This window comes from Lucilia cuprina, chromosome 5, assembly GCF_022045245.1.
Source record: "Lucilia cuprina isolate Lc7/37 chromosome 5, ASM2204524v1, whole genome shotgun sequence".
In the NCBI taxonomy this organism is placed as follows: Eukaryota; Metazoa; Arthropoda; class Insecta; order Diptera; family Calliphoridae; genus Lucilia; species Lucilia cuprina.
The window spans coordinates 63,454,806-63,478,532 of NC_060953.1; the positions used below are offsets into that span (position 1 = coordinate 63,454,806).

The window sequence follows — 23,727 nt, forward strand, 5'->3', positions numbered from 1 at the left end:
TATATATGTATATATACTTATATGTACAATAATGGTATAAACTAATTTTGACCTTATCATTACACGATTACTGATGTTACGTCATTTACGAAAACAGTTTTTCTAGTTTGAAACCAAAAACCTCAAACACAAAATAATTTTCTAAAAAAAGTAATACCCGTACACATGTATCTGTTTTTGATAGATCGATTTTAATATTTATATTTTGTTGCTTTAATTTATTTATTTAAAATCGAAAAAAATATTTCATTTTCTACTTAAAATATTTCTGTAAAAAATCTAACGGTAGCAAAATCTTATACAACACTGTAATAAATACAATCCACTACACAGTTGATCAAACTTGTAGTAACTTAAATAACAACCATGCTGGTAAGCAAACACAAAATTTGTTTACATTTTAGAATTTTGCACTACTCTAGACGTTTTTAATATTTTAATAAAAAATTTTAATAAAATATGCTGGCTACAACAGGAAATATTTTAGCAGCTACTGCTGGCATACCAGATAAATCATGGCAGCCGAATTTTGTCACACTGGAGACCACGTAAGTCAAAGAAAACCCTTCAAACAAACAACTTTAAAAATGTGTTTGGTTTTTCTACAGCATGGGAGAAATCACCGTAGAATTATATTGGAAACATGCTCCCAATACTTGTCGCAATTTTGCTGAACTAGCTAGACGTGGTTATTACAATAATGTAGTATTTCATCGTATCATTAGAGATTTTATGATACAGGGTGGTGATCCCACGGGCACGGGACGTGGTGGCAGTTCTATTTATGGCGGTGAGTTTGCCGATGAAATTCACCCCGATTTAAAGCATACCGGGGCCGGTATACTATCAATGGCCAATTCGGGTCCCAATACAAATGGATCACAATTTTTCATTACTTTGGCACCCACACAATGGTTGGATGGTAAACATGCCATTTTTGGTAGAGTATACGCCGGTATGCAAGTGGTTAAACGTATAGGTTTGGCGGAAACTGATAAAAATGATCGTCCCGTCGATAGTGTGCGTATTTTAAAAGCTAAAGTAGATAAATTATAGTGTCTTTGGAATAGTTCTATTTTATTATAAGTAAATATTTTAAATAAATGAAGATGTTAAACTTAAATTAAAGGGCATAAAGGTTTGGTATTTATCAGATCTGTGGGTTCATCGTCATCCAACTGCAACTATACGGTGCTGTCCAACATATCAACTAAACGTTTAATTTCTCGTCTAAAAAGGCATTATGATAAATAGATTGTTTTGTAATCTTATATAAAACTTACATTCGTAATCCCACTTGTTCGGTAGGTTGCATGGATTTTGTTATTTCCTCAGTTTTAGCCATTATGGTATACATGCACTTAATATTGGCATCCATGCTATCGGTTAACTTATTAACTGCATTTTTATGCACCTCTACATTATCAGCCGTAATGGAAGAAATGGAATGTAAAAGATTACAAAGATTCTCTGTTAAATTATCAACCGAGGTGGCTAAATATTGAGCTTCAATTTCTATGTCATTCAAAACATTAGCATCAATTTGTGGTAACTGAGGCATAAGTAAAAACTGTCGTGTCATGCCGCCACCCGTGGATGTGGAGGGTGTACTGTGATGTGAAGGTGCTTTGGTATAGTCATAAGGGTCTGTTGTATAGTTATTTTTTATTAATAAAATAATTATTTAAGTTATTAAAAATTTACCTTCTCTACCCGGTGGACTAGTTAAACGTAATTTTTCTTCTAAATTCTCAGCCACAAAATGTCTCATTTGACCATCAGCATCATCTGCGCCCTCCAATTCGTATGGTATAGCATCACTTAGTAAACTTTGTGGTCGTTTTGGTGTCTTATTACTATTATCGCACGAACTACTTTTCGAATTATCCTCATCTTCCTCATCGTCCAGACTTTCATCCCTACCTGGCACTGGCCTACTGGCTGTCGGTGTCAAATCATTTAATACACTATCTGGTACAGCTCCAGCATATTGAGCCAAAAATGGTATTTCTTTATAGGATGAAGCTACATCTGAGTTTGAATTTGTTGAGGTTTTACGAGATCTTGTATTAGCGGCGACTGCCTCACGATTGACACGTTCTTCCTCCAGTTCCTCGTCGGTAAGGCCATAACGTGGTCTTATAGGTATGTCTTGTGTACGTCGAGACATATTTTTCTCAATTTTTTGTATATATTTTGCGTATTTTTTCTAAGGTTTTTGTTTATTGATTTTTTTTTTTGCGATAAACAAAGAATTACATGTCATTTTGGAAACAGCTGTTAATGTAAGAGAGACAACAGGGTGTCTCTTTAGAAAAGTAATACCAAGTTTGTTTTTCAAGACAAAGCAAAGAATTTTTCCTTCAAACAGATTTTGTTTGATGTCCCATTTAAAATACATTTGTTTGACGACCTAGGAAACTCTGGTTTGTCAAACAGCAATGTATTTTTCGTATCTCATGTTTGCTACAAACACAAAGTGTTTGAAGTACACCTTTAAGGTGTATTCACTAGTCGACCTTTTGTAAACATTTAAGAATATTTTTTTCAGTTTTCATTTTCATGTTTCGACTTTCGAATTTTTTGTCGAAAAAAAGTCGAAGTCGACTATTTTGTTCCAAAAAAGTCGATAACTCGACTATCGTCTGTGAAAAAAGTCGAAAAGTCGACTTTGTGAATAAAAGTCGAAAAAAGCCGAAAAGTCGATAAGTCGAAAAAAAGAGATAAGTCGAAAAAAGTCAAAAAAAAGTCGAAGAAAGTCGAAAAGTCGGAAAAAGTCGAAAAGTCGGAAAAAGTCGAAAAATCGAAAATTGTAGAAACAAGTCAAAAATTAAAAAAAAAAAGTGGAAAAAGTCAAAAACTCTAAAATAGTCGGAAAAACTTGAAAAAGTCAAAAAATAGTCGGAAAAAGGTAGAAAGAAGTCGAAAAAATCGAATAGTCGAAAAAAGTCGGAAAAAAGTCGACTATGTATTTATAAAATACTTATAGTCGAAAAGTTTAAAAGTCGACTTTTATTTAAATGAAAAAAGTAGGAAAGTTGAAAAATCGACTTTTCATAAAATGCAAAAAGTCGACTTTTAACTAAATGAAAAAAGTCGAAAAGTCGACTTGTCGTTTCAACTGTAGAACCCTAGTTCGGCCCCCCCTTTCACCCATAAAACAGCTGTCGTTTTATTACAATTAATTTCAAATATGTATTATTGTTTTTGTTTTTTATTTAATAAAATTTTTGTGATGATAAAACAAAATGTTTATGATTCTATCATACATTGCTACAATTCACATTGTTTATTAGTTTTTTTTTTATTTTTTCTTTTGTCTGATCATCTTCTTTTGGATTTAAGCATACATTTTTCGAATAATTTAAAGTTTTTGCTTTATACAATTTATTATAAGAAGATTAAGTTTAAACTTAAATATATTTATAAGGATAAATACATACACTCGGCACTATATTATAATATAAATAAAACAAAATATACTAAAGAAATTTTAAGCCAATATAAGATTCTAAAAAGAAATTTACAAAACATTTATATTTAAACAAAACAAAATTTTGCAAATTGGAATAAATTTTTTGGAATTAGAATTTAAATTGTATAGTTTAAATTCTTAAAGAAAGAAATATTTAACAAAAATACCTACAAAGGGATAAGTAAATTAATACGTAAAGAAATATATATATTTATAAAGAATTTGTTCTTTTTCTTATGTTGTTTAACTTTTAAGGACGTTTGTTATATGTTTTATATATTGTATTTGTTTCCTTTTAACGTTAATTATGTGTTGCAGTTTAATACCTTTCATTCAATTTTTTAACATTTAGTAAATACAAATAAATTTTTAGTTTTAACTAAAAATTTCCATTAAAAAAAGGCCCAAATTGTTTAAATTTCATTATGCTCTTCTAACAAATCATAAGGAAAAATAGAAAAAATATGTTTGTTTGTAAATAACTAACACCAACCAGTTTTAATGTTTAAATTGCAAGACAATTATTAAGATAATAACTGCTAAAACGACGGCCAAAATACCAAATAATATTAATTTCTTTTTGCGTAATTTATTCTGCAATAAAAAAATAACACAATAAAACATTATAAATAAATTAAAAATTTCAAATGAAATAACTACCTTATAAGAACCAGCTAAGCGTAGATTTTCTGTGCCCTGAGATACATAAACACTAGTTTGTTCCACAGATGATTCGATGGAATCAACGGTTAATCCCTGCTCATAAACCATGGCTCCCAGTTTTTTATAGATCTCATTAACACCCACAATATTTTCCTGTTTTTCAAATTTTCAATATTTGTATTTAGATTTATTTAAAAGTTTTTCTCTATTTACCTCCAATTCACGTATGGCTCTTTCTTGTTCCTCTAAAGCTTGTAAATCAATATCATCTTGCATTTGTATTTGCTGCTGTTGTTGCTGTGATTTGCGTCCAAAAAGATTGTCTTCGAAAAAGGAATTGTTGCTGCCATTTGAAGAATTTGTGGAATTACCTGGCGGCTTGGCAATATTGTAATGATTTGCCCGGGCTTGCCGTACTTGTGTTTTTTCAATATCGACAGTTTTACGTTGAACGGCCTAAAGGAAAAGAAATTTTTGTAAAAAAATAATATGAGCATTCTTATGATAAAATAATAATTTAGAAATTTTGAAAAAAAAAACTGAAAAAATAAAATAAATGCTATTATTTTAAACAAAAGTGTACATTACATTAAGATTGACTACAAAAAAACTTTTCTATAAAATTGTTATCATTTAAATACCAAACAAAGTACAACAAAATGTTTATCATGATAAATGGACAAAAAGAAGAATTAACAAAACAATATCTCATTAATATAAAAATACACATTCATTTAAAAAAAAAAAAAACAAACTTGTTTTGTTTTCTTTGCGATGACTAATAATAATATTACAGTAAGAAATTTTAAATGGAACTTTTACTAATAAGAAACAAATGATAAAGAACTCACCTGAAATGATGTTAAAGCAGCAGTAAATTCATCAACCAAACGATCTCTTTGTATTTTCAAATGACGTTCTTTACATTTATCTACTTCTTTCAATTGATTATTGGTATCGGAAACTAACTGATGGGTATAGGTCATAATTTGATGGCTAAAAAAGGATGAAAAGGAAAATCATTGAAAGTCCTCCGTAAGATAGACTACACCAATGTAATGTTTTTAACACATGTATGGGAGTTACGTTTAAGGATATCGTTAAGTGGGAACCAAAAATCTTGTAAATTATAATTACACTGGTGTAGGCTATAAACTTATCCAAAGATTTATTTTTATATAAAAATAAGTACTAACAGTTGTTTTTTCAAATCGGGTGAGTCCTGAGGCGTATTGCACTGATTAACCATACGTTGCATAGTGGAAACTTTAGAAAACAAGAATTTTTTAATAAAATCATAAAAAATGCATAATCATTTTAACATTCACTTACCATTTTGTATAATTTTTTGTATACTAGTGGCTATAGTTTGGGCTAATCTTTGAAAATCAATTTCACTCAAGGCTTGTGTGTTGGCATTTCCATTTACACCAACGCCGCCACCGCCAGTGACACCTCCCCCACCACCTCCTATGCCATTTTCCAAATGTTGTAAATCCATGCTTTCGTAAGTGCTCAGTTTGATAGAATTTATTTCAACAGCGGATATATATTAATCTAATTTTGTTGTTAGTTTTTCTTTAATATATTAGAGGGCGGCTCATGAACCATAAAAGGAAATAACTTAAAACACTGACACAAGCAAGACCTTGTAAAAAGTTAATGTAGTTTTTTTTCTCGCTGACTATGTACAATTTGTTTTTTTAAGAATTTTGGCCTAAAGCACTTTGTTAATTTTTCATTTCTTGTCTTTATAAAATGTTATTAAACCATTTATTTCTTTATTTAACTAATTTTTTAAGTATAACAATATGTGGTTTCTTGCGAAATATACAATATTTTCACTGCGACCCTTTTTTGTGTACGAGCTTTACTTTTCTTTCTTCTAGTCCGTTTTCTAAAAGTGACGTAGTTTTTTTTTTTGTATTTCTTATTCGTAAAATTGTTATGCACAAATTTAATATATTGCAATTTTATTTTACTTGTAGTGTTTTGTTATTTGTTGCGTGTAGGTATGTTTCGAACATTTTAATTAGCCTACTTGTTTTTAGTGTTTTTTCTTTACAAACACATTTAATTATTAATTATAGCAAATTTTTCTTGTACAAAAAATATTTGTTTAATTACGCTTTTATTTTTTTTTTCTTTTATTTGCATTTCTATTTTACACTGCTATTCGTTTATTTATACTACAAAGAGAATGTCAAATTAGAAGTGAGATAACAGGGTGTTAGAAATAAAATTAATTTGTGTTATTAAATCATATGTTGTTAAACCCTGACAAAAACATTCAATCAAACCTACTTTAATTTACATATTTAATGCTTATCATTTAACATTTAATAAAACTTGTATATTTCTTTATTAACGTATTACTTTTCTTTCTGTTACTTTTTATTTAAACATTTTTCTAATTAGATATTTTGATTTTTGAACTATATTTACCAAATACAACTCTACATATTATTTGTATGACATTTCAATTCGCTTTTATATTTTTCTCAATTCTCTTTTGTTTGGCATTTTATCTTTAAGCAAGAAAAAAATTGACTGCAGCGAAGTTGGAGCAGTAGAAATTCGTTTTTTTCGTGACACATCTAATATTCGGTCGAGGTGTGGTTGTAAAAATTTATTAAATTCCTCATTAATATTAAATAAAAAGCAAAATTTATTTAATAAGTTGATAAATTCTAACTAAAGTATTAAGTTAATATTATAAAAAACATAATGGCTAACCGTTTACCGGCTTGTGTGATTGATGTAGGCACCGGGTAAGTGTGTGTATGTTTTTTTTTCTTCCCATAAAACTTGCGAAAAATTATGGGGGGTACAAGAAAAACATTTTCATTTGTTTTATGGAAAAACTGGGACAAAGCAAAAGAAACTTGAAATGTAATTGATTTTTTTTCTTCGTTTATATGATTTGCAGCTATACAAAATTGGGATTTGCTGGCAACAAAGAACCACAATTTATAATTCCCTCGGCTATTGCCATCAAAGAGTCAGCTCGTGTGGGTGACACCAATACCAGACGCATAACAAAAGGTATTGAGGATTTGGATTTCTATATAGGCGATGAGGCTTTCGATGCCACTGGCTATTCAGTCAAGGTACTTAATGAATGCTTAAAATTCTAATGTTTTTGTTCGTTTCCATGAATGACTGTTTTTTGATATTGATTATGACTAATCAATTGTTATCTTTAAACTGTTATTCTTTTATAGTTTGTGTGTAATCGCTTTATTTATTTTTACACATTTTTATCGTTATATTTTCTTTTGTTTTATTCTCTATTTTTAAATAAAATAGTACCCAGTCCGTCATGGTTTGGTGGAAGATTGGGATTTGATGGAACGTTTTTTGGAACAATGCATTTTTAAATACTTAAGAGCCGAACCTGAAGATCATCATTTTTTACTTACTGAACCTCCATTAAATACTCCCGAAAATCGCGAGTATACTGCTGAAATTATGTTTGAGACTTTTAATGTTCCTGGTCTTTATATTGCTGTGCAGGTATATGTTTTAAATACATAGATTTTGGAAGAAAGGAAAAGTTATTTATAATTCATTTTTAGGCTGTTTTAGCTTTGGCTGCGAGTTGGGCTTCCAGACCAGTCGAGGAACGTACACTCACTGGCATCGTTGTTGATAGTGGTGATGGTGTTACTCATGTCATTCCAGTGGTAAGTTGTTTTTTGTGATGAATATGTAAACTACATATGTAAATCATGTTACACTTCCGTCCGTATGCCAACATTGTTCGCTCAATATGGCTGTGGCTTACTAGCTTCAATTGTTCCATAATCTAAACCTAAAATTTTATAAAAAATTGCAATTTTCAATTTCAGGCTGAAGGCTATGTTATCGGTTCATGCATTAAACATATACCAATTGCTGGTCGCAATATAACCTCCTTCATACAGAGTTTATTGCGCGAACGTGAAGTTGGTATACCACCCGAACAAAGTTTAGAAACTGCCAAAGCTATTAAAGAGAAACACTGTTACATTTGCCCCGACATTGCCAAAGAATTTGCTAAATATGATACGGAGCCGGGCAAATGGATACGTAACTATACGGGCATCAATTCGGTCACAAAATCACCATTCACTGTTGATGTTGGCTACGAACGTTTCTTGGGTCCAGAAATATTCTTCCATCCGGAATTTTCGAATCCTGATTTTACTATACCCTTATCGGAGATTGTTGATAATGTCATACAAAATTGTCCCATTGATGTGAGACGACCATTGTACAATAATATTGTTTTAAGTGGTGGCTCTACAATGTTTAAAGATTTTGGACGTCGTTTGCAGCGTGATATCAAACGTTCGGTCGATACACGTTTGCGTATTAGTGAAAATCTATCGGAGGGTAGAATTAAGGTAATTAATTAACTAACCCAAAAATGGACACTCTTTCTAAACTATAAACTTTTCTTGCAGCCAAAACCCATTGATGTACAAGTTATTACACATCATATGCAACGTTATGCTGTTTGGTTTGGTGGCAGTATGTTAGCTTCAACGGTTAGTATTTTTAATTCTGCCACACCAAAAGTATTTTATTAAATATTTTTAAATTTCTCTTGTTTTTTTTAGCCTGAATTCTATCAGGTTTGTCATACAAAAGCTGCTTACGAAGAATATGGACCTGGTATTTGTCGTCACAATCCTGTCTTTGGTACTATGACATAATCACATTTTACACACACATCTAATATTATTTATTTTACTGTGAATTGGTTTTTATAACATTAATAACAGATTTTCCTGCTTTTTAAAACAGTTTATTATAACATATTTGGTATTTTAACACAACAAGATTGTTTTCTTTTTTATTATTATTATTTCGTTATCAAAAATTATTTACTTTTAATTCTTTTGTATTTCTAAGTTAACTTCTTTTATAAACCAATATTTTTTTTAAATATTCTTAACTAAGCAGTTGTGTCTTTTGTCTAGACAATTTTCATCATTTATATAAATGCATTTTCCTCAGCCTGTTTATAAGTATTTTTGTTTTTCTTAATTTTTATTGTATACACAAAGTTTTTCTCTAATGAAACATTTAATTCGGCCAAAAGAAAAAAAATACAATTTTATAAAAACAAAAGAAAGTATTTCTCCAGTATATAATTTCAATAATAAAAACGTTTTTTAAATCCTAAGCAAAACAAAAAATTCATGTTTAAAAATATATTAAAAAGAAAAATAAAAATATCGACAGATTTAATCTGTTGGAGAAATTATTGGAAATCATTATTAAAAAGATGTGTTGTTTTTTAATTGCAATGTTTAATAACAGTTCACCAAGACTTACCAATTTAATCAGCATTTTATTTTGAAATTTAACTTCCATTAGCATGCTGTGTTACATTTTTAACACCATTAAGCGTCAATCTTTAGGTGAAGGATTAAGTTAAAGTTAATCTTCAAATGTTGTTTTTGAATACTCAATCAGCTAATTTTGTTTGCTAGTTTAAGCGCCCAATGGAGGTGGTTTAAATTTTAACAAGAAATACAAAAGTGTATACAGCTGATGCAAAAATTAATACAATTTTTATTAAAATAAACATTAAAATGTTTGATTTAACGATAAGTATACACAATAAGGACTTCGCAATATATTTTTATACCCTTTTCACGAAGGTGACCCCAATAAAGTATATATATTCTGGATCCTTATAGATAGCGTAGTCAATTAAGCCATGTCCGTCTGCCTGTATGTTTGTTGAAATCAGATTTTAGAGGACCCCAAATATCAGCGAGATCCGAATCTCCAATAATTCTGTTAAACGTGCTTTCGGGAAGATCGCTTTTTAAAATCAGCGAAATTGGTATATAAAAAACGGAGATATGAGCAAAATTCCCAGACAACCTCTACAAATTTCCTCAGAGTTTTTATTCATGCTCAGACAGAAACTCAAGAAAACAAAATACATAATCATACGGTAAATTTTGTTTTGTACTCTTGTTTATAAAACAAGGCAGAGCGAGAGCAGCAAAGCAAGAGTAGCGGAGCGAGAGCAGCACTAGTGTGTTTTTATTGGCTAGAAACAGGAAATTAATTATGTGAAGCCTGGCTTAAATTAGAAGCCATAATAGGGAACTTTTTGGTACTTTTTCGTTTTTGAAAAGATACTTTTTGAACTTTCTACAATATTGAACCTGGAAACATGAAGTTAAGCGTGTAAAGTCGTATTTAGGTGAGAACTCAAAAAAGTAAAATTTTTGGTACTTTTTTGTTTTACAAAGGGGATTTTTTCGTTTTTCAAAAGGTACTTTTTGAATATTCTATAATATTGAACATAGGAACATGAAATTAATTATGTAGATTCGAAATTAGGTGAGAACACATAAAAGGAAACATTTCAGTACTTTTTCGTTTTTCAAATGGAACTTTTTCAATATTCTATAATATTGAACATAGGAACATGAATTTAAGTATGCATAGCCCGGATTAGACGAGAACACATCAATGGAGATTTTTTGGTACTTTTTCGTTCTGCAAATGGTTCTTTTTTGAATCTTATATAATATTAAACCTAGAAACACAAAATTAATGTATGTAGAGGCGGAATTAGATGAAAACCGGGAAAAGTGAATTTTTGTTACTTTTTTGTTTTTTAAAAGGTATATTTTGAATTTCCTATAATATTGAATCTAGAAATTAAGTATGTAGAGTCTGATTCAGTTGAGAACTCATAAAATGAAAGCTTTTGGGTACTTTTTCGTTTTTCAAAAAGGTACTTTTTTGAATTTTCTATAATATTGAATCAAAAACATGTTAAGCATGTTGAACTCAAAGTGTGAGTAAAAGAGGACTTTTTGGTACCGACTGTTTTGTCGGTTGTCGACATTAAGTCGACGTCGAAACCAATTTTTAGTCGTCGTAAAATTTGCTGTCGACAGAAAATGAGTTGTGTAGACCCAATCTTGATTTTAACTACTAAAAAAGATTTCAAGTTGTCGACGTCGACTTGGTGTCGACAACGACTTATATAATAGGGGGATTTATAAGAATAAACTTTATGGCACTTTATCGTATTTCAATTAGTACTTTCTGTATATTTCTCAATAGTAGTGTTCTATAGTTGAAACGAAAAGTCGACTTTTCGATTTTTGGATTTAGTTAAAAGTTGAATTTGGACTTTTTTCATTTAGTTAAAAGTATTTTATAAATAGTCGACTTTTTCTGACTTTTTGACTATTTTCGAGTATTTTTTACTTTTTTCGAGTTTTTTTTCCGAATATTTTTAAAGAGTTGTTTAGTGTTTTAGAGTTTTTGACTTTTTTCCATTTTTTTTTTAAATTTTAGACTATTTTTGATTTTTTCCTATTTTCGAGTTTTCGACTATTTTTTACTTTTTCGAGTTTTTCCGAATATGTTAGTTTTTGACTTTTTTCTACTTTTTTAAAGTTTATGAATATTATTGACTTTTTTCTACTCTATTCGAGTTTTTGACCTTTCGATTTTCGCTTTTTTTAGGTTTTTTTTCGACTTTTATTTACAAAGTCACTTTTTGACTTTTTTCATAGACGATAGTCGAGTTATCGACTTTTTGAAACAAAATAGTCGACTTTGACGTTTTTCGACAAAAAGTCGATTGTTCGAAAGTCGATTTATAGAACTCTACTCAATAGTATTATAAAGTTGTATTTCGGCACATACGAATATAAAACCTTTAAAATGAAAAATAGTTTATTTTTAAGCGTAATAAATATGTACGTATGTATTTATTAGTTTTCTTTTAAATAACCACACCAAATAAATATATGTACTTATACGTGAATGTTTTTTTTTCATATAGGTACCTATAATGAATTTTTTAAAAATAAAAAATATGACTTTTTCATTCAATAATTATATAAAATAATGTTTTACATTTAGAAGAAAAATATTGTATATTGATTAACATTTCATTAATTAACAATTTTTAAGTGGAAAATAGTTTAAACTTTTGTTATAAATATTTTGATTTTCAGTGAAAATTTTTATTTTATATTTTAAGTTTTTTTTTTCTTAAAAAATCGATAACAAATTTGTAGTGGGAATTTTGTTTTAGATTTGTTGCGGATGTTGTTTTTAATTTGTTCCAAATATTAAGTGTTCATCAATTGCAAAAGTTGGATGTTATTTGTTCTTATAAAAATTTTGGGCATACGGGCTAAGGTTAACACGTTTTTTGTTGTAATCTTTTTTAAAGATTTTATTTTAAGTATTTTAAAGATACACATATGTATATAATTATATAAAGCCTTTAGTTATATTGTAAAAATTTGTGTTGAGGGCGAAAAATATTCTGAAACTATGTATTTCTGTTTTTTAACCAAAGTAGTCACTTGTATCTTCATCGGTAGTATCGAATTCTTCATTTTCTGGTGGTAGTGGAGTTTGAGAAGCCAAGCGGAAATCTTGCAAAAAATCACGCATAGCATCGACAATATTGGTAAGAGACTGAGTCAACTCACGATATGAAGCACCAGCCTCTGTGCCCTCAGCAGCACCTGAAATTTATAATTATATTTTAAACTTTATTTTCTTAGTATTTTCCTTAATTTATAAAAAACAAGTAAGAGTTCTATATTCGGCTGTGCCGTATCATATATACCCTTCACCATACTGTGTTAAAAAAGTCTGTATCTAAAACTCCTCTTTTACATCACTTACTTCGGGCTCAACATGTTTAATTTCATATTTTTAGACTAAATATTAAAGTAAATTCAAAAAAGTACTTTTTTTGAAAAACGAAAATATACTCAAAAGTTCCTTTTTATGGGTGGGTTCTCAACTAATTCAGACTCTTCATACTTAATTTCATGTTTCTAGATTCAATATTATAGAAAAAACAAAAGTACCAAAAAGTTAAATTTTTCCGGTTCTCATCTAATTTCGACTCTAGATACTTAATTTCATGTTTCTAGGTTCAATATTATAGAAAATTCAAAAAGTACCTTTTGTAAAATGAAAAAGTACCAAAATATCCACTAATCCGGGCTCTACATACTTAATTTCATGTTTCTTAGTTCATTATTATAGAAAACTCAAAAAGTACGTTTTGAAAAACGAAAAAGTACCAAAAAATTCCCTTTAATGGCTTATCATCTAATTCCGAATCTACATACTTAATTTCATGTTCTTAGGTTCAATATTATAGAATATTCAAAAAGTTCCCTTTTATGGGTTCTCACCTAATACAGACTTTACATACTTAATTTAAGATTTCTAGGTTCAATATTATGGAAAATTCAAAAAGTACACTTTGAAAAACAAAAAAGTACCAAAAAGTTCCCTTTTATGGCATCTAAGTAAAGCCAGGCTCCATATAGTTAATTTCATATTTCTAGCCAATAACAACACACTAGTGTTGCTCTCGCTCTGCTGCCTGGCTGCTCTCGCTCTGCTGCCTGGCTGCTCTCGCTCTGCCTTGTTTTTATAAACAAGAGTACAATAACAAAATTTACCGTATGATTATGTATTTTGTTTTTGTGTTTTGCAATTTCTGTCTGAGCTTGAATAAAAATCTCAATTTTTGATGAAATTTTCAGAGGTTGTCTCGGATTTTTGCTCATATCTCCGTTATTTATGGACTGATTTTGCTGATTTTAAATAGCGATCTTCCCGAAAATATGTCTAACAAAATTATTGAAGATTCGGATCTCACCAATATCTGGGGTCCTCTTAAAACTTATTTCAACAAACATACAGAAAGACGGACATGGCTTAATCGACTTCGCTATTTATAAGGATCCAGAATATATATACTTTATACTTTTATATACAAACGGAATAACAAACTTTTCAAGATGGTGAAGGGTATAAAAATATAAATGTTTTATAAGACTTACCTTCTACTGCCGCATTTTCCAAATTCATATTAAGAGCTTGCAAATGACGATCGACTTCGGCCACTTCATCGTTTACTCTATTGCCTCCACCGGCCTGAGCAACACGTGCGGCAGCCTGTTCAACATTAGCTACCACGTTTTCTTGTTGCTGCTGTTGTTGCTCTGCATTGGCTGGATTAGCGCCTCCTGGATTATTAAGATTAAATGAGGGCAAAAGAGAACGTAAAAACATTGAAACAGGATTGTTGGCGGTAGTAGGACTACTTGAAGAGGAGGATTTCCTAAAATATTTGTAAAACCATTATAAATATACTGATATAAGTATTGTTTAAAATATAAGTTTTATGTTTACCTTTCATAACAATTTACTGAGTCGACTGGAGGTAAGGGATCATACATCATAATGGCTTCTTTTTCTTTGGCTATAAATGGTGCCAGTGGTACTTTCTCTTTGTAATCGGAAAGTATAACATGTCTTAATATGGGTCTTGGTGGTTGCACATAACGGGCTGCTCTTTTTTGACTATACTCTTGTATAACTTCGTCTTTGTTATCAATGCGATCTAAGGCAGTATTAACATTGCGCTCCAACCAAGGTAACAGGTTGTTTTGACGCCATACCACCTTGGCTCGGCAGATGTAAAGACATACCAATTGATGAAGAGCTGGAGATTGACTGCACAAATGAAAGTTTGAAATTAATTGATTAATGCAATTGCATTTTATAAGTCCATTTACTAGTTAATTAATTAGTTTAAGGGGCTAGTCTTATTGACTATTAAATGATTAGATAATAATTTAATCTTACCTTCCCGAAACTTCTGAATTGAAATAAGAACAGCCCAAGACACGTTTATCGGTTTGCACAGACAGTTCATCTAACAAAGGTTTCAAAACTCCCGGAAACATGAGCAAAGCATATTGTAAAGCATTATCGGCCTTCTCACATTCTATTCAAAGGAACATATGTATGTACATAAAATTAAACTATTAAACATTTATTTAAAATCTCACTCACCTCCTTGCAAACAATACAAAGCCAAAGCATATGAATAGGCCATATTGGGAAGCTGTGATAAATTACGTATGACATCATATTCCTCATAGAATTTCACCAGCCAATTATACTGTTTACTACGCAAAGCATAATAATCGACTATCAATACCATGGCTAATGGATCAACGTCGGGATTAAGACTTAATATCAATTTAGAAATCTCAAATGCTGTACGACAACAGGCACGAGCCTCTAAATATTGAGCATGTTTAAATAACACCACAAACATAGAACGATTCTCCTGACGTTTGTAGTCCAAACGACAATTGCCATTAGTTAAGCTAAAACTAGGATGTAGTGATGATTCTAAGACCAAAACCGCTCGTTCTATGAGTTCACTGGCCAAAGAGAAATCTTCGGTCATTTTACCTAAACAAAATTCAATTATAATATTATTAATTACACTATCTCTTTATATTCATTTCAAAACTTACATAATTCACTTAATTGTATAAGAGAATCCACATGATACGGACATCTTCTTATAAGATTTATCAAAAAATCTGAATCGGTTCTTTCTAAAGCCGACAAAAATAGATTTTGTACACTTTGATAGTATTGACTGTGTTCGAAAGCAAACCAATGTATTTTATCAATGCCACCGATAGTGGAAGATTGACTTGTGCCCGCATTATCTGGTGTTGGCATTGGTCTCATTGTTATGATATTTTTGGTTACTGGTGGCCATGATTCCTTAGCCGTTACCATATATGTTGATTTTAAAGTCAACTTTTGTCGTCCACGTTTATTTCTATAGTTTAATATATAGTTGAATACAAATTTGTAATTAATTCAAATTTCTAAAACTTACTCGATTTTTACCACTCTTTTGCCGAATGTACGACGCATTTCATTTTGTGGATTTAGATTTTTTAGCTCTACGGCAAACAATGATTTATCGATTTCTATACGTGGTATAGCCAGTTTGGGATCTTGTGCGGCTGCATCACACACCTTGTTTAGTAGAGGATCAATATCACTGATGTATTTATCAGTGAGCTAAAAAAAATAATTTAAATAATTCCGAAATTAAAAATTTGGTCCTACATACATATTGATATAAATCCAAATTATATTTGTCTTATTTTTAGATTTTTTAATATACAATACAAGCAACCACAAAGAAAATTCTCAAACTTACTTCATTATCTTCACTACTTATATGATTTCCCGTATGCTTGGACTTCTTCTTGCGCTTCTTCTTTTTCTTCTTGGATGCCGAGGGACCAGCAGGCAAATTATTGGCCGCTGATGCATGTTCAGTTTCATTATCATCTTCTTTAACTTCACTTTCGGATAGACTCTGTTGATTCAGCTGTAAAAGGTACAGAAAAGAAAATTACAAAATTTAACAATATAATAGAAACAGACATATGGCTGGATGTTTGACTAACCTAGTTTAATAACAAAGTTTTTCTCTATAATATAAAAACAAACAAGAAAAAACTAATCAGCATTACTAACTGAATCTTTTAACAACTAACCATACGAACTACCAATCAACCACCCACACGTTTAAACCATCAATATAATTTTATTTAGTATTCATGTGTAATGGAAACTTACCAAATCAAAAAAGTTATTTTTCTTGGCCCGTTGAGTTTCCACTTCCTCGTCCTCACTTGGCTGCTCATCATCTTCCTCATTATCTTGCAATTCCAAATCACCACCTTGCAATTTCTTAAGAACTCTTGAGGACATTTTAATCAGATATCTTTCTCTGCTATTTTAGCTGACGAATACAATTTGTTGCAATTTAATTGCTACAATAAATCAATATTTTTGTTGCTGTTGTTGCTTTTTTGTCTATAAATTATGAGGGAAAATGTTTATTTTGATTTTTTGCATAAATTCCTCAAAATCTATCAGAGACTTCGTGGTCCAAGAAAATAATACAAAAAAATTATGGGGCGAATATGTGGAGAGCGAGAAAAAATAAAAATATTTTGGCCGACTCTTTGGCAGAGATGTATTTTTAGGGTAGTAAATGAAACCTATAACAACAGGGTAATACGTAAACATTTTTATACGACATTAAAAATAATTATATATTTTTGATGTAAATGAAAATTTAATTTTTAAATATTTTTTTTAAAATAAAAATTATTTGAAAATATTTTTATATAAGCAAAATTTCGAGAGAGAATTTTAATAATAACAAAGGTTTTTGAAATTGTTTAAAAAACCTTACAAAATGTTCTAAAAATCTAAATTTTTTGATATATTTCTAAAAATTTAAAATACAAGATTTTCAAATATTTTAAAAAATATAAAGAAAATTTTTTTAACTTTATAATTATTTATCCAAAACGTTTAAAATTCTCACATAAAATCCCAACTGGGCCATTTACTTTTTCCGCAACACTCAATATTTCAAAATAAAATGAAATTCTTAAACACCCTGTTAGTTTTGACATGACATTATATTGTGTTGTTGTTATTTTTTGATTTATCTTTTGTTTTAATATTTCTCTGTTTTTGTTTTGGCGGGATTTCTTGTGCAAAAATATGCGGCATGTGCGCCATATTTGTTTTAAATCTAAAAAGTGTTACCTAAGTACACACACTAGGCAGTCTTAATTTAGTTATAATAATAAAAACATAAAAAAATAAACGCCGGTTAACTTGGAAAATAATGAAAAACCAAAAACTCTATAATATAAAATAATTATTCTATTAAAATTTCTTACAAAACCACAAAAATTGTCAATTTAATAATTTTCTACCCTTTTTATACAACTTTGCCATTTCATCGTTTTGAACACGCTATTGCTGTCATTCGTATATTCTGCGTGTTTTTCTCTTTGTGTCGTTGTGCATCAGGCAGCGTACAAAAAAAAGTTTGTGAAAATAATTGTCTACAAAAGAACTTTTTAGTGGATAATAATTTTGATTTGAATATCGGCTTTAAGCCTTTTTTCCGGCAAAACTCATAAGAAAATCTGGAATTTTCTTACTTTTGCTATAAAATTGAGATTTGCAAAAACTGCAGTGATAATTGTGAATTTCATAAAAGAAGGAAATAAAAAAAGAAGCTGAACAACAAGCAACAACATGTCTAACATTGTGCTGGATAAAGAGACATTTTTGCGACGAATAAAGCGTCTTTATGACGAATGGAATGTAAGTTTTCCATATTATCTATAAATTTATTAAACAATTTTTCATAAACTAATGAAAATAATTGTGAAATTGGTAAAGAAAAATGATAGACCCACTTTTTTACATCCCATTGAGGGACGGCAGTGGAATGTTTGTGTGTTGGTGTATGTGTGAGTTTTCATACAATTTGTGTAAAATCAAATGATGCTGAACAATTTTGTCGCTAAATTATTTAGCACAGAGAATTATAAACTCAAAAGTTATTTAACTATTGTTTTATAAAATTTTAAACTTTTTTAAAATTTTTATAATTTTAACTAAAATATAAGTTCCTGCTCTACTAGTGACTTTTAATTAAATGCGTATTTTTAAACAATTTCCGTAGAATTTTAAATATTAAGCAAAAACTTTTTTAAAAAAGTAGTGTTTTTTTATTAAAAAAATTTGAAATTTTTTTCCAAAATTAACAGAATTTTGCAAAAAATGTAATTTTTTTTTAAAAATTTTGAAATATTTTCTATTTTTTTTTTCAAAATTTTCAAATATAAAAATGGAATTTTCGAAATTACTTTATAATTTAGGGAGAAGAGATTTTTTTAATTTCCAGATCAATTCGCTTCAGAAATTTTCCATGGATTGCATCTTAAATTTGTCATTAAAAATATATTTTTTTTAATTTTATTTTTAACAGACACCTACCATAAGCCACGATGATGCTCTCAAAAACGTGGATTGTATTATGTCGGTTGTGGGTGTGGATGAAGACATTGTATATTCAAAATCCACAGCATTACAAACTTGGCTTTTAGGCTATGAACTTACCGATACTATATCACTATTCGCAGCTGATGGTATATATTTTCTAACCGGTAAAAAGAAAATAGAATTTCTTAAACAAATTGAAAATTGTAAAATAGAGGGTGTTCCAGAGATTAAACTTTTAACGCGAGACAGAGTAAGTTATCTATTAAAGAAAACATACGAGGAAAACTTCTTCTAATAAAACTCTTTTTCAACAGAATGATAAGGATAAAGCTAATTTTGTTAAACTCAAGGAAATTATCAAATCATCCAAGGGCGGTAAGAAATTGGGTGTTTTTAGTAAAGATGGTTTTCCGGGAGAGTTTTGTGAATCTTGGAAATCTTCATTGAAATCGGAATCATTTGAAAATATTGATATAAGTGGAGCCATAGCATACATAATGTGTCCTAAAGATGAGCCAGAAATAAATAATATACGCAAGGCCTCTTTGGTATCTGTGGATCTTTTTAACAAGTATTTAAAGGATCAAATTATGGATATTATAGATTCAGACAAGGTTTGTTAGAAATTATCTTGTTATAAAATTCAATTTCTATTTAATACTTTTACTTTTTTCTCTCTTTTAGAAAGTTAAACATGCCAAGCTTTCAGAAGGTGTAGAATCAGCCTTAACAGACAAAAAATATGTAACTGGCGTGGACTCGTCTTTATTGGAAATGTGTTATCCCCCTATTATACAGTCTGGAGGAGCTTATAGCTTAAAATTTTCCGCCTTAAGTGATAAAAATCATTTACATTTTGGCGCTATCGTTTGTTCGTTGGGTGCCCGTTACAAATCGTATTGTTCAAATATTTCACGTACATTTTTGGTTAATCCCACCGAAGAAATGCAGGAAAATTATAATTTCTTAGTTAATGTACAAGAGGAGATATTGAAAATGCTTAAGCCAGGAGCAAAGCTAAGTGAGATCTATCAGCATGCGGCAGATTATGTTAAGAAAGAAAAACCCAAACTATTGGATAGTGTTACGAAAAATTTTGGTTTTGCTATGGGTATAGAATTCCGCGAGAATTCCATTATTATAGGTCCCAAATGTCAGGCCGAAGTTAAAAAGAATATGGTTTTCAATGTTAACATTGGTATATCCAATCTTACTAATACAGAAGCCAGCGAAAAAGAGGCAAAAACCTATGCATTATTCATAGGTGATACCGTGTTGGTGGGTGATCAAGCACCAGCCAGTATTATGACGCCTTCTAAGAAGAAAATCAAAAATATTGGTATTTTCATCAAAGATGACAGCGAAGAAGAGGATGGCGATGAAAAGGAGGAAGTTAAGGAGGATAAAGGTACCGAAATTTTGGGTAGAAGCAAACGTAATGCTGTTTTGGAAAATAAATTGCGAACCGAAACGAATACAGAGGAAAAACGCAAACAACATCAAAAAGAATTGGCTCAACTGCTCAATGAAAAGGCCAAGGAACGTTTATCCAAACAGGGTGATTCGAAAGAAGTGGAAAAGGTACGCAAAAATACTGCCTCCTATAAGTCAATGAGTCAAATGCCGCGTGAACCCGAGGTTAAGGATTTGAAATTATATGTAGATAAAAAATACGAGACTGTTATTATGCCCATCTTTGGTATACCCGTACCCTTTCACATCTCCACCATTAAAAATATTTCACAATCAGTGGAGGGAGAATACACATATCTACGTATTAATTTCTTTCACCCAGGAGCCACCATGGGTCGTAATGAGGGTGGAATTTATCCTAATCCAGAAGCTACTTTTGTTAAGGAAGTGTAAGTTCTAAGATATATTTTTTTTGTATAAATCTATAAAAACTAAATATTATTTTACTTCATTTTAATTTACAGCACTTATCGCAGTTCTAATGTTAAAGATCATGGCGAGGCAGTGGCTCCTTCATCAAATCTTAACAACGCTTTCCGTCTCATCAAAGATGTACAGAAACGTTTCAAAACTCGTGAAGCTGAAGAACGTGAAAAAGAGGATCTTGTCAAACAGGACACTTTGATACTATCGCAAAACAAAGGTAATCCTAAACTCAAGGATTTGTATATACGTCCAAATATCGTCACTAAACGTATGACCGGCAGTTTGGAAGCCCATACCAATGGTTTCCGTTACATATCGGTGCGTGGTGATAAGGTTGATATTCTATACAACAACATCAAAAGCGCCTTCTTTCAACCGTGTGACAACGAAATGATTATTCTATTACATTTTCATTTAAAACATGCCATTATGTTTGGCAAGAAGAAACATGTCGATGTACAGTTTTATACAGAAGTGGGTGAAATAACCACCGATTTGGGTAAACATCAACATATGCATGATCGTGATGATTTGGCCGCTGAACAGGCCGAACGTGAGTTGAGGCACAAATTGAAGACAGCATTTAAGAGTTTTTGCGAAAAAGTTGAATCGATGACCAAACAGCAGGTTGAATTCGATACACCATTCCGTGAATTGGGTTTCCCAGGTGCTCCCTTCCGCAGTACGGTTACTCTACAGCCCACCTCTGGCAGTTTGGTTAATCTCACTGAATGGCCACCATTTGTTATCACTTTGGATGATGTGGAATTGGTGCATTTTGAACGTGTACAATTCCATTTGAGAAATTTTGATATGATTTTTGTTTTCAAAGATTATAATCGTAAAGTGGCCATGGTTAATGCTATACCAATGAATTTGTTGGATCATGTTAAGGAATGGTTAAAGTAAGTTTATTTTTATTTAAATAACAAAAAAAATTTGGACAAATTTTAAACTAAATAATTTATTTAATTAAAGCTCTTGCGATATACGTTATACTGAGGGTATACAGTCCCTGAATTGGGCCAAGATTATGAAAACCATTGTCGATGATCCGGAGGGCTTTTTCGAGCAGGGCGGTTGGTCTTTCTTGGATCCTGAATCTGGCAGTGAGGGTGAAGCTGAAGAAGCCGAATCCGAAGAAGATGAAGTTTATGAACCCACTGATTTGGAGTCTGATTTTGAATCCGATGAAGATTCCGAATATTCAGAAGCCTCAGAAGATGAGAGTGGTGATGATAGTGATGGTAAGTTTAAGATTTTAAATGACTTTGTTTGGTTTTTTAATTGTTTTTTTTTTGTGTTTATTTTTGCAGAACTAGGTTCTGATGAAGAATCTGGCAAAGATTGGTCCGATTTGGAACGTGAAGCGGCCGAAGAAGATCGTAATCATGAATACAGTGGCTCTGATCCTAAATCAAATGGCAAACATCATTCTAAACATTCTAAAAGTTCGAAACACAGGTAAATGTTTAATTTTTATTTCAATTTATTTTAATTTTATATTATTGTGTTGCATTTGGTTTTTGTTTTCGTTTAAATCTAATATTATTTGTTTAACAAATAATAATTTATTCATTTAATTTTTTTTTTTTAAAAATGATGAAATCTACTTCTTGAGTCTTTACAAGTACAATTTATTAATTTAAAATTGGACAATTTTTTCTTTCATTTTGATTCTTTAAATTTTTCAATTTTCAAAATCTTTTCACTATTATTAATATAATTGTGCTAATTATAAACATTGTAACTTGTTGTATTTGTCTTAAAAAAAAAAAAAAACAAAGTCGCAGAGATCGAGCGATGCAAGAACAAAATCATAAGAAACATAAATCCTCAACACACTCGTCGTCTTCGGCACATGCAACCCTAAAGAAAACTTCAAAAAATACTAATTCAACTTCCGCCTCAACAAATAGGTTTGTGTAATTTTTGATGTTTTAAATGAAAATCTAAAGAATTATCACTAAATCCTAATCTCCTCAAACAAACACACTTATACTATTGGCCAAAACACAAAAAAAGATCCAAATTTTTGAACACTAATTATATTATTATGTACATATTTAAATTTGAACTTTCTTAAATTTTTTAAAAAATTTAAACCATTCTTATGATTGAATTTCTTTTTTAACCCACAACAGCCCTGCAAAATCTTCTCACAAGGACAAACATCACGATCGTAGTCGTGATAAACATCATTCCTCTTCGCACAAGGATAAGGATCGTGATAAGAGCCGTCATCATCATAGCAGCAGCCACAGTAGCAGTAGTCACAAACGTTCAAGGGATGATAGTCGAGATGGTGGTCATCATAAATCGAAAAAATCCCGTCATTAATTAATTTTCCCTCATTTCTATTGTACGTTTTTTTTAATATTCACTCTCCTTTCTCCTTCCCCAATATCAGTGTTTACCTTTAAAAATATCTATAATTCTGTCTGTTTTAAAAGAATTAAAATATAAACTTTTTAAGTTTGTGTGTAAATTTTCTATACGATTTAATTTTTCATTATAATTTTGTTTAAATATACAACAATATATTTATGTTCTTTAAGTTTTTTCTTTGAATACATGATTTATTTTCTAAAAAAAAAAATTTTGTTTCTTGTTAAGCAAAGTAATAAATAAGGCATTTTTAATTCTTTGTTAATTGATTATATTTTTTTCTATTAATATCCTCTCTTTCATCTGCTGTCATCCTTAAGATTAACTCTTCATTTTTTTCTAAGAAAATTTTATTGATTACAAAAGAACAAAAATCATACAATAAAAAAGAGAATAATTATTTAAAAAATACATTATAAATAGTTTAATTTTTATAATCCATTATTTTTAACCAACAATCATAAAATTTCTCTTTTTTACTGATAATTTTTACAGATATTTTTTATTTTTATAGAAAATTTTTATTTAGAATATACGGAAAAAGGTAAGAATTCTAGAAGATCACATCAAAGAAGCCCAATAGT

The 23,727-nt window shown here is 30.1% G+C and overlaps 6 protein-coding genes across 7 annotated transcripts; 3 read left to right on the forward strand and 3 right to left on the reverse strand.

The window, feature by feature from the left end:
• Positions 1-378: 378 nt before the first annotated feature.
• LOC111680994 (peptidyl-prolyl cis-trans isomerase-like 1) lies at positions 379-1,123 on the forward strand. The gene is made up of 2 exons (XM_023442712.2): positions 379-548; positions 609-1,123. Exons 1-2 carry the CDS (start codon positions 460-462, stop codon positions 1,054-1,056), a joined length of 537 nt encoding a protein of 178 aa, XP_023298480.1. The 5' UTR covers positions 379-459; the 3' UTR covers positions 1,057-1,123.
• LOC111680993 (BLOC-1-related complex subunit 6) lies at positions 1,051-2,282 on the reverse strand. The gene is made up of 3 exons (XM_023442711.2): positions 1,705-2,282; positions 1,284-1,647; positions 1,051-1,230 (listed from the first exon to the last, which is right to left on the reverse strand). The coding sequence occupies exons 1-3, from the start codon at positions 2,168-2,170 to the stop codon at positions 1,185-1,187; spliced, it is 876 nt and encodes a 291-aa protein (XP_023298479.2). The 5' UTR covers positions 2,171-2,282; the 3' UTR covers positions 1,051-1,184.
• A 916-nt stretch (positions 2,283-3,198) lies between these two features.
• On the reverse strand, positions 3,199-6,293 carry LOC111680992 (syntaxin-7). Its single transcript, XM_023442710.2, has 6 exons — positions 5,471-6,293; positions 5,335-5,404; positions 4,990-5,134; positions 4,352-4,594; positions 4,136-4,291; positions 3,199-4,069 (listed from the first exon to the last, which is right to left on the reverse strand). Exons 1-6 carry the CDS (start codon positions 5,637-5,639, stop codon positions 3,974-3,976), a joined length of 879 nt encoding a protein of 292 aa, XP_023298478.2. The 5' UTR covers positions 5,640-6,293; the 3' UTR covers positions 3,199-3,973.
• A 406-nt stretch (positions 6,294-6,699) lies between these two features.
• On the forward strand, positions 6,700-9,414 carry LOC111680991 (actin-related protein 3). The gene is made up of 7 exons (XM_023442709.2): positions 6,700-6,909; positions 7,068-7,248; positions 7,448-7,654; positions 7,717-7,824; positions 7,990-8,526; positions 8,587-8,670; positions 8,743-9,414. The coding sequence occupies exons 1-7, from the start codon at positions 6,866-6,868 to the stop codon at positions 8,836-8,838; spliced, it is 1,257 nt and encodes a 418-aa protein (XP_023298477.1). The 5' UTR covers positions 6,700-6,865; the 3' UTR covers positions 8,839-9,414.
• A 2,637-nt stretch (positions 9,415-12,051) lies between these two features.
• LOC111680952 (transcription factor 25) lies at positions 12,052-16,953 on the reverse strand. The gene is made up of 9 exons (XM_023442665.2): positions 16,616-16,953; positions 16,191-16,364; positions 15,861-16,048; positions 15,484-15,800; positions 15,011-15,418; positions 14,801-14,942; positions 14,345-14,668; positions 13,993-14,273; positions 12,052-12,651 (listed from the first exon to the last, which is right to left on the reverse strand). Exons 1-9 carry the CDS (start codon positions 16,748-16,750, stop codon positions 12,470-12,472), a joined length of 2,151 nt encoding a protein of 716 aa, XP_023298433.2. The 5' UTR covers positions 16,751-16,953; the 3' UTR covers positions 12,052-12,469.
• Positions 16,954-17,652: 699 nt separating this feature from the next.
• LOC111681004 (FACT complex subunit spt16) lies at positions 17,653-23,252 on the forward strand. 2 transcript variants are annotated; one of them, XM_023442721.2, is made up of 9 exons: positions 17,653-18,172; positions 18,843-19,106; positions 19,171-19,470; positions 19,541-20,718; positions 20,794-21,660; positions 21,734-22,002; positions 22,072-22,219; positions 22,543-22,674; positions 22,900-23,252. In XM_023442721.2, exons 1-9 carry the CDS (start codon positions 18,104-18,106, stop codon positions 23,093-23,095), a joined length of 3,423 nt encoding a protein of 1,140 aa, XP_023298489.1. In that variant the 5' UTR covers positions 17,653-18,103; the 3' UTR covers positions 23,096-23,252. The 2 variants fall into 2 exon arrangements, with proteins under 2 accessions (XP_023298489.1, XP_023298490.1); XM_023442722.2 differs by lacking the exon at positions 22,543-22,674.
• Positions 23,253-23,727: the final 475 nt, after the last annotated feature.

Excerpts from the sequence above, each read along its gene's own strand:
- LOC111680994 (XM_023442712.2), top strand. The coding sequence starts at position 460 with ATGCTGGCTACAACAGGAAATATTTTAGCAGCTACTGCTGGCATACCA. Across the intron at positions 549-608 it reads TTTGTCACACTGGAGACCAC|CATGGGAGAAATCACCGTAG; the intron begins GTAAGTCAAAGA and ends GTTTTTCTACAG.
- LOC111680993 (XM_023442711.2), bottom strand. The coding sequence starts at position 2,170 with ATGTCTCGACGTACACAAGACATACCTATAAGACCACGTTATGGCCTT. Across the intron at positions 1,648-1,704 it reads TAGTCCACCGGGTAGAGAAG|ACCCTTATGACTATACCAAA; the intron begins GTAAATTTTTAA and ends ACTATACAACAG. Across the intron at positions 1,231-1,283 it reads GAACAAGTGGGATTACGAAT|ACGAGAAATTAAACGTTTAG; the intron begins GTAAGTTTTATA and ends ATGCCTTTTTAG.
- LOC111680992 (XM_023442710.2), bottom strand. The coding sequence starts at position 5,639 with ATGGATTTACAACATTTGGAAAATGGCATAGGAGGTGGTGGGGGAGGT. Across the intron at positions 4,595-4,989 it reads CTGCTTTAACATCATTTCAG|GCCGTTCAACGTAAAACTGT; the intron begins GTGAGTTCTTTA and ends CTTTTCCTTTAG. Across the intron at positions 4,292-4,351 it reads GAGCCATACGTGAATTGGAG|GAAAATATTGTGGGTGTTAA; the intron begins GTAAATAGAGAA and ends TTTGAAAAACAG.
- LOC111680991 (XM_023442709.2), top strand. The coding sequence starts at position 6,866 with ATGGCTAACCGTTTACCGGCTTGTGTGATTGATGTAGGCACCGG. Across the intron at positions 6,910-7,067 it reads GTGATTGATGTAGGCACCGG|CTATACAAAATTGGGATTTG; the intron begins GTAAGTGTGTGT and ends TATGATTTGCAG. Across the intron at positions 8,527-8,586 it reads TATCGGAGGGTAGAATTAAG|CCAAAACCCATTGATGTACA; the intron begins GTAATTAATTAA and ends CTTTTCTTGCAG.
- LOC111680952 (XM_023442665.2), bottom strand. The coding sequence starts at position 16,750 with ATGTCCTCAAGAGTTCTTAAGAAATTGCAAGGTGGTGATTTGGAATTG. Across the intron at positions 16,365-16,615 it reads AAAATAACTTTTTTGATTTG|CTGAATCAACAGAGTCTATC; the intron begins GTAAGTTTCCAT and ends TACCTTTTACAG. Across the intron at positions 14,943-15,010 it reads TTTGTATTGTTTGCAAGGAG|AATGTGAGAAGGCCGATAAT; the intron begins GTGAGTGAGATT and ends TCCTTTGAATAG.
- LOC111681004 (XM_023442721.2), top strand. The coding sequence starts at position 18,104 with ATGTCTAACATTGTGCTGGATAAAGAGACATTTTTGCGACGAATAAAG. Across the intron at positions 19,471-19,540 it reads ATATTATAGATTCAGACAAG|AAAGTTAAACATGCCAAGCT; the intron begins GTTTGTTAGAAA and ends TCTCTCTTTTAG. Across the intron at positions 21,661-21,733 it reads CATGTTAAGGAATGGTTAAA|CTCTTGCGATATACGTTATA; the intron begins GTAAGTTTATTT and ends ATTTAATTAAAG.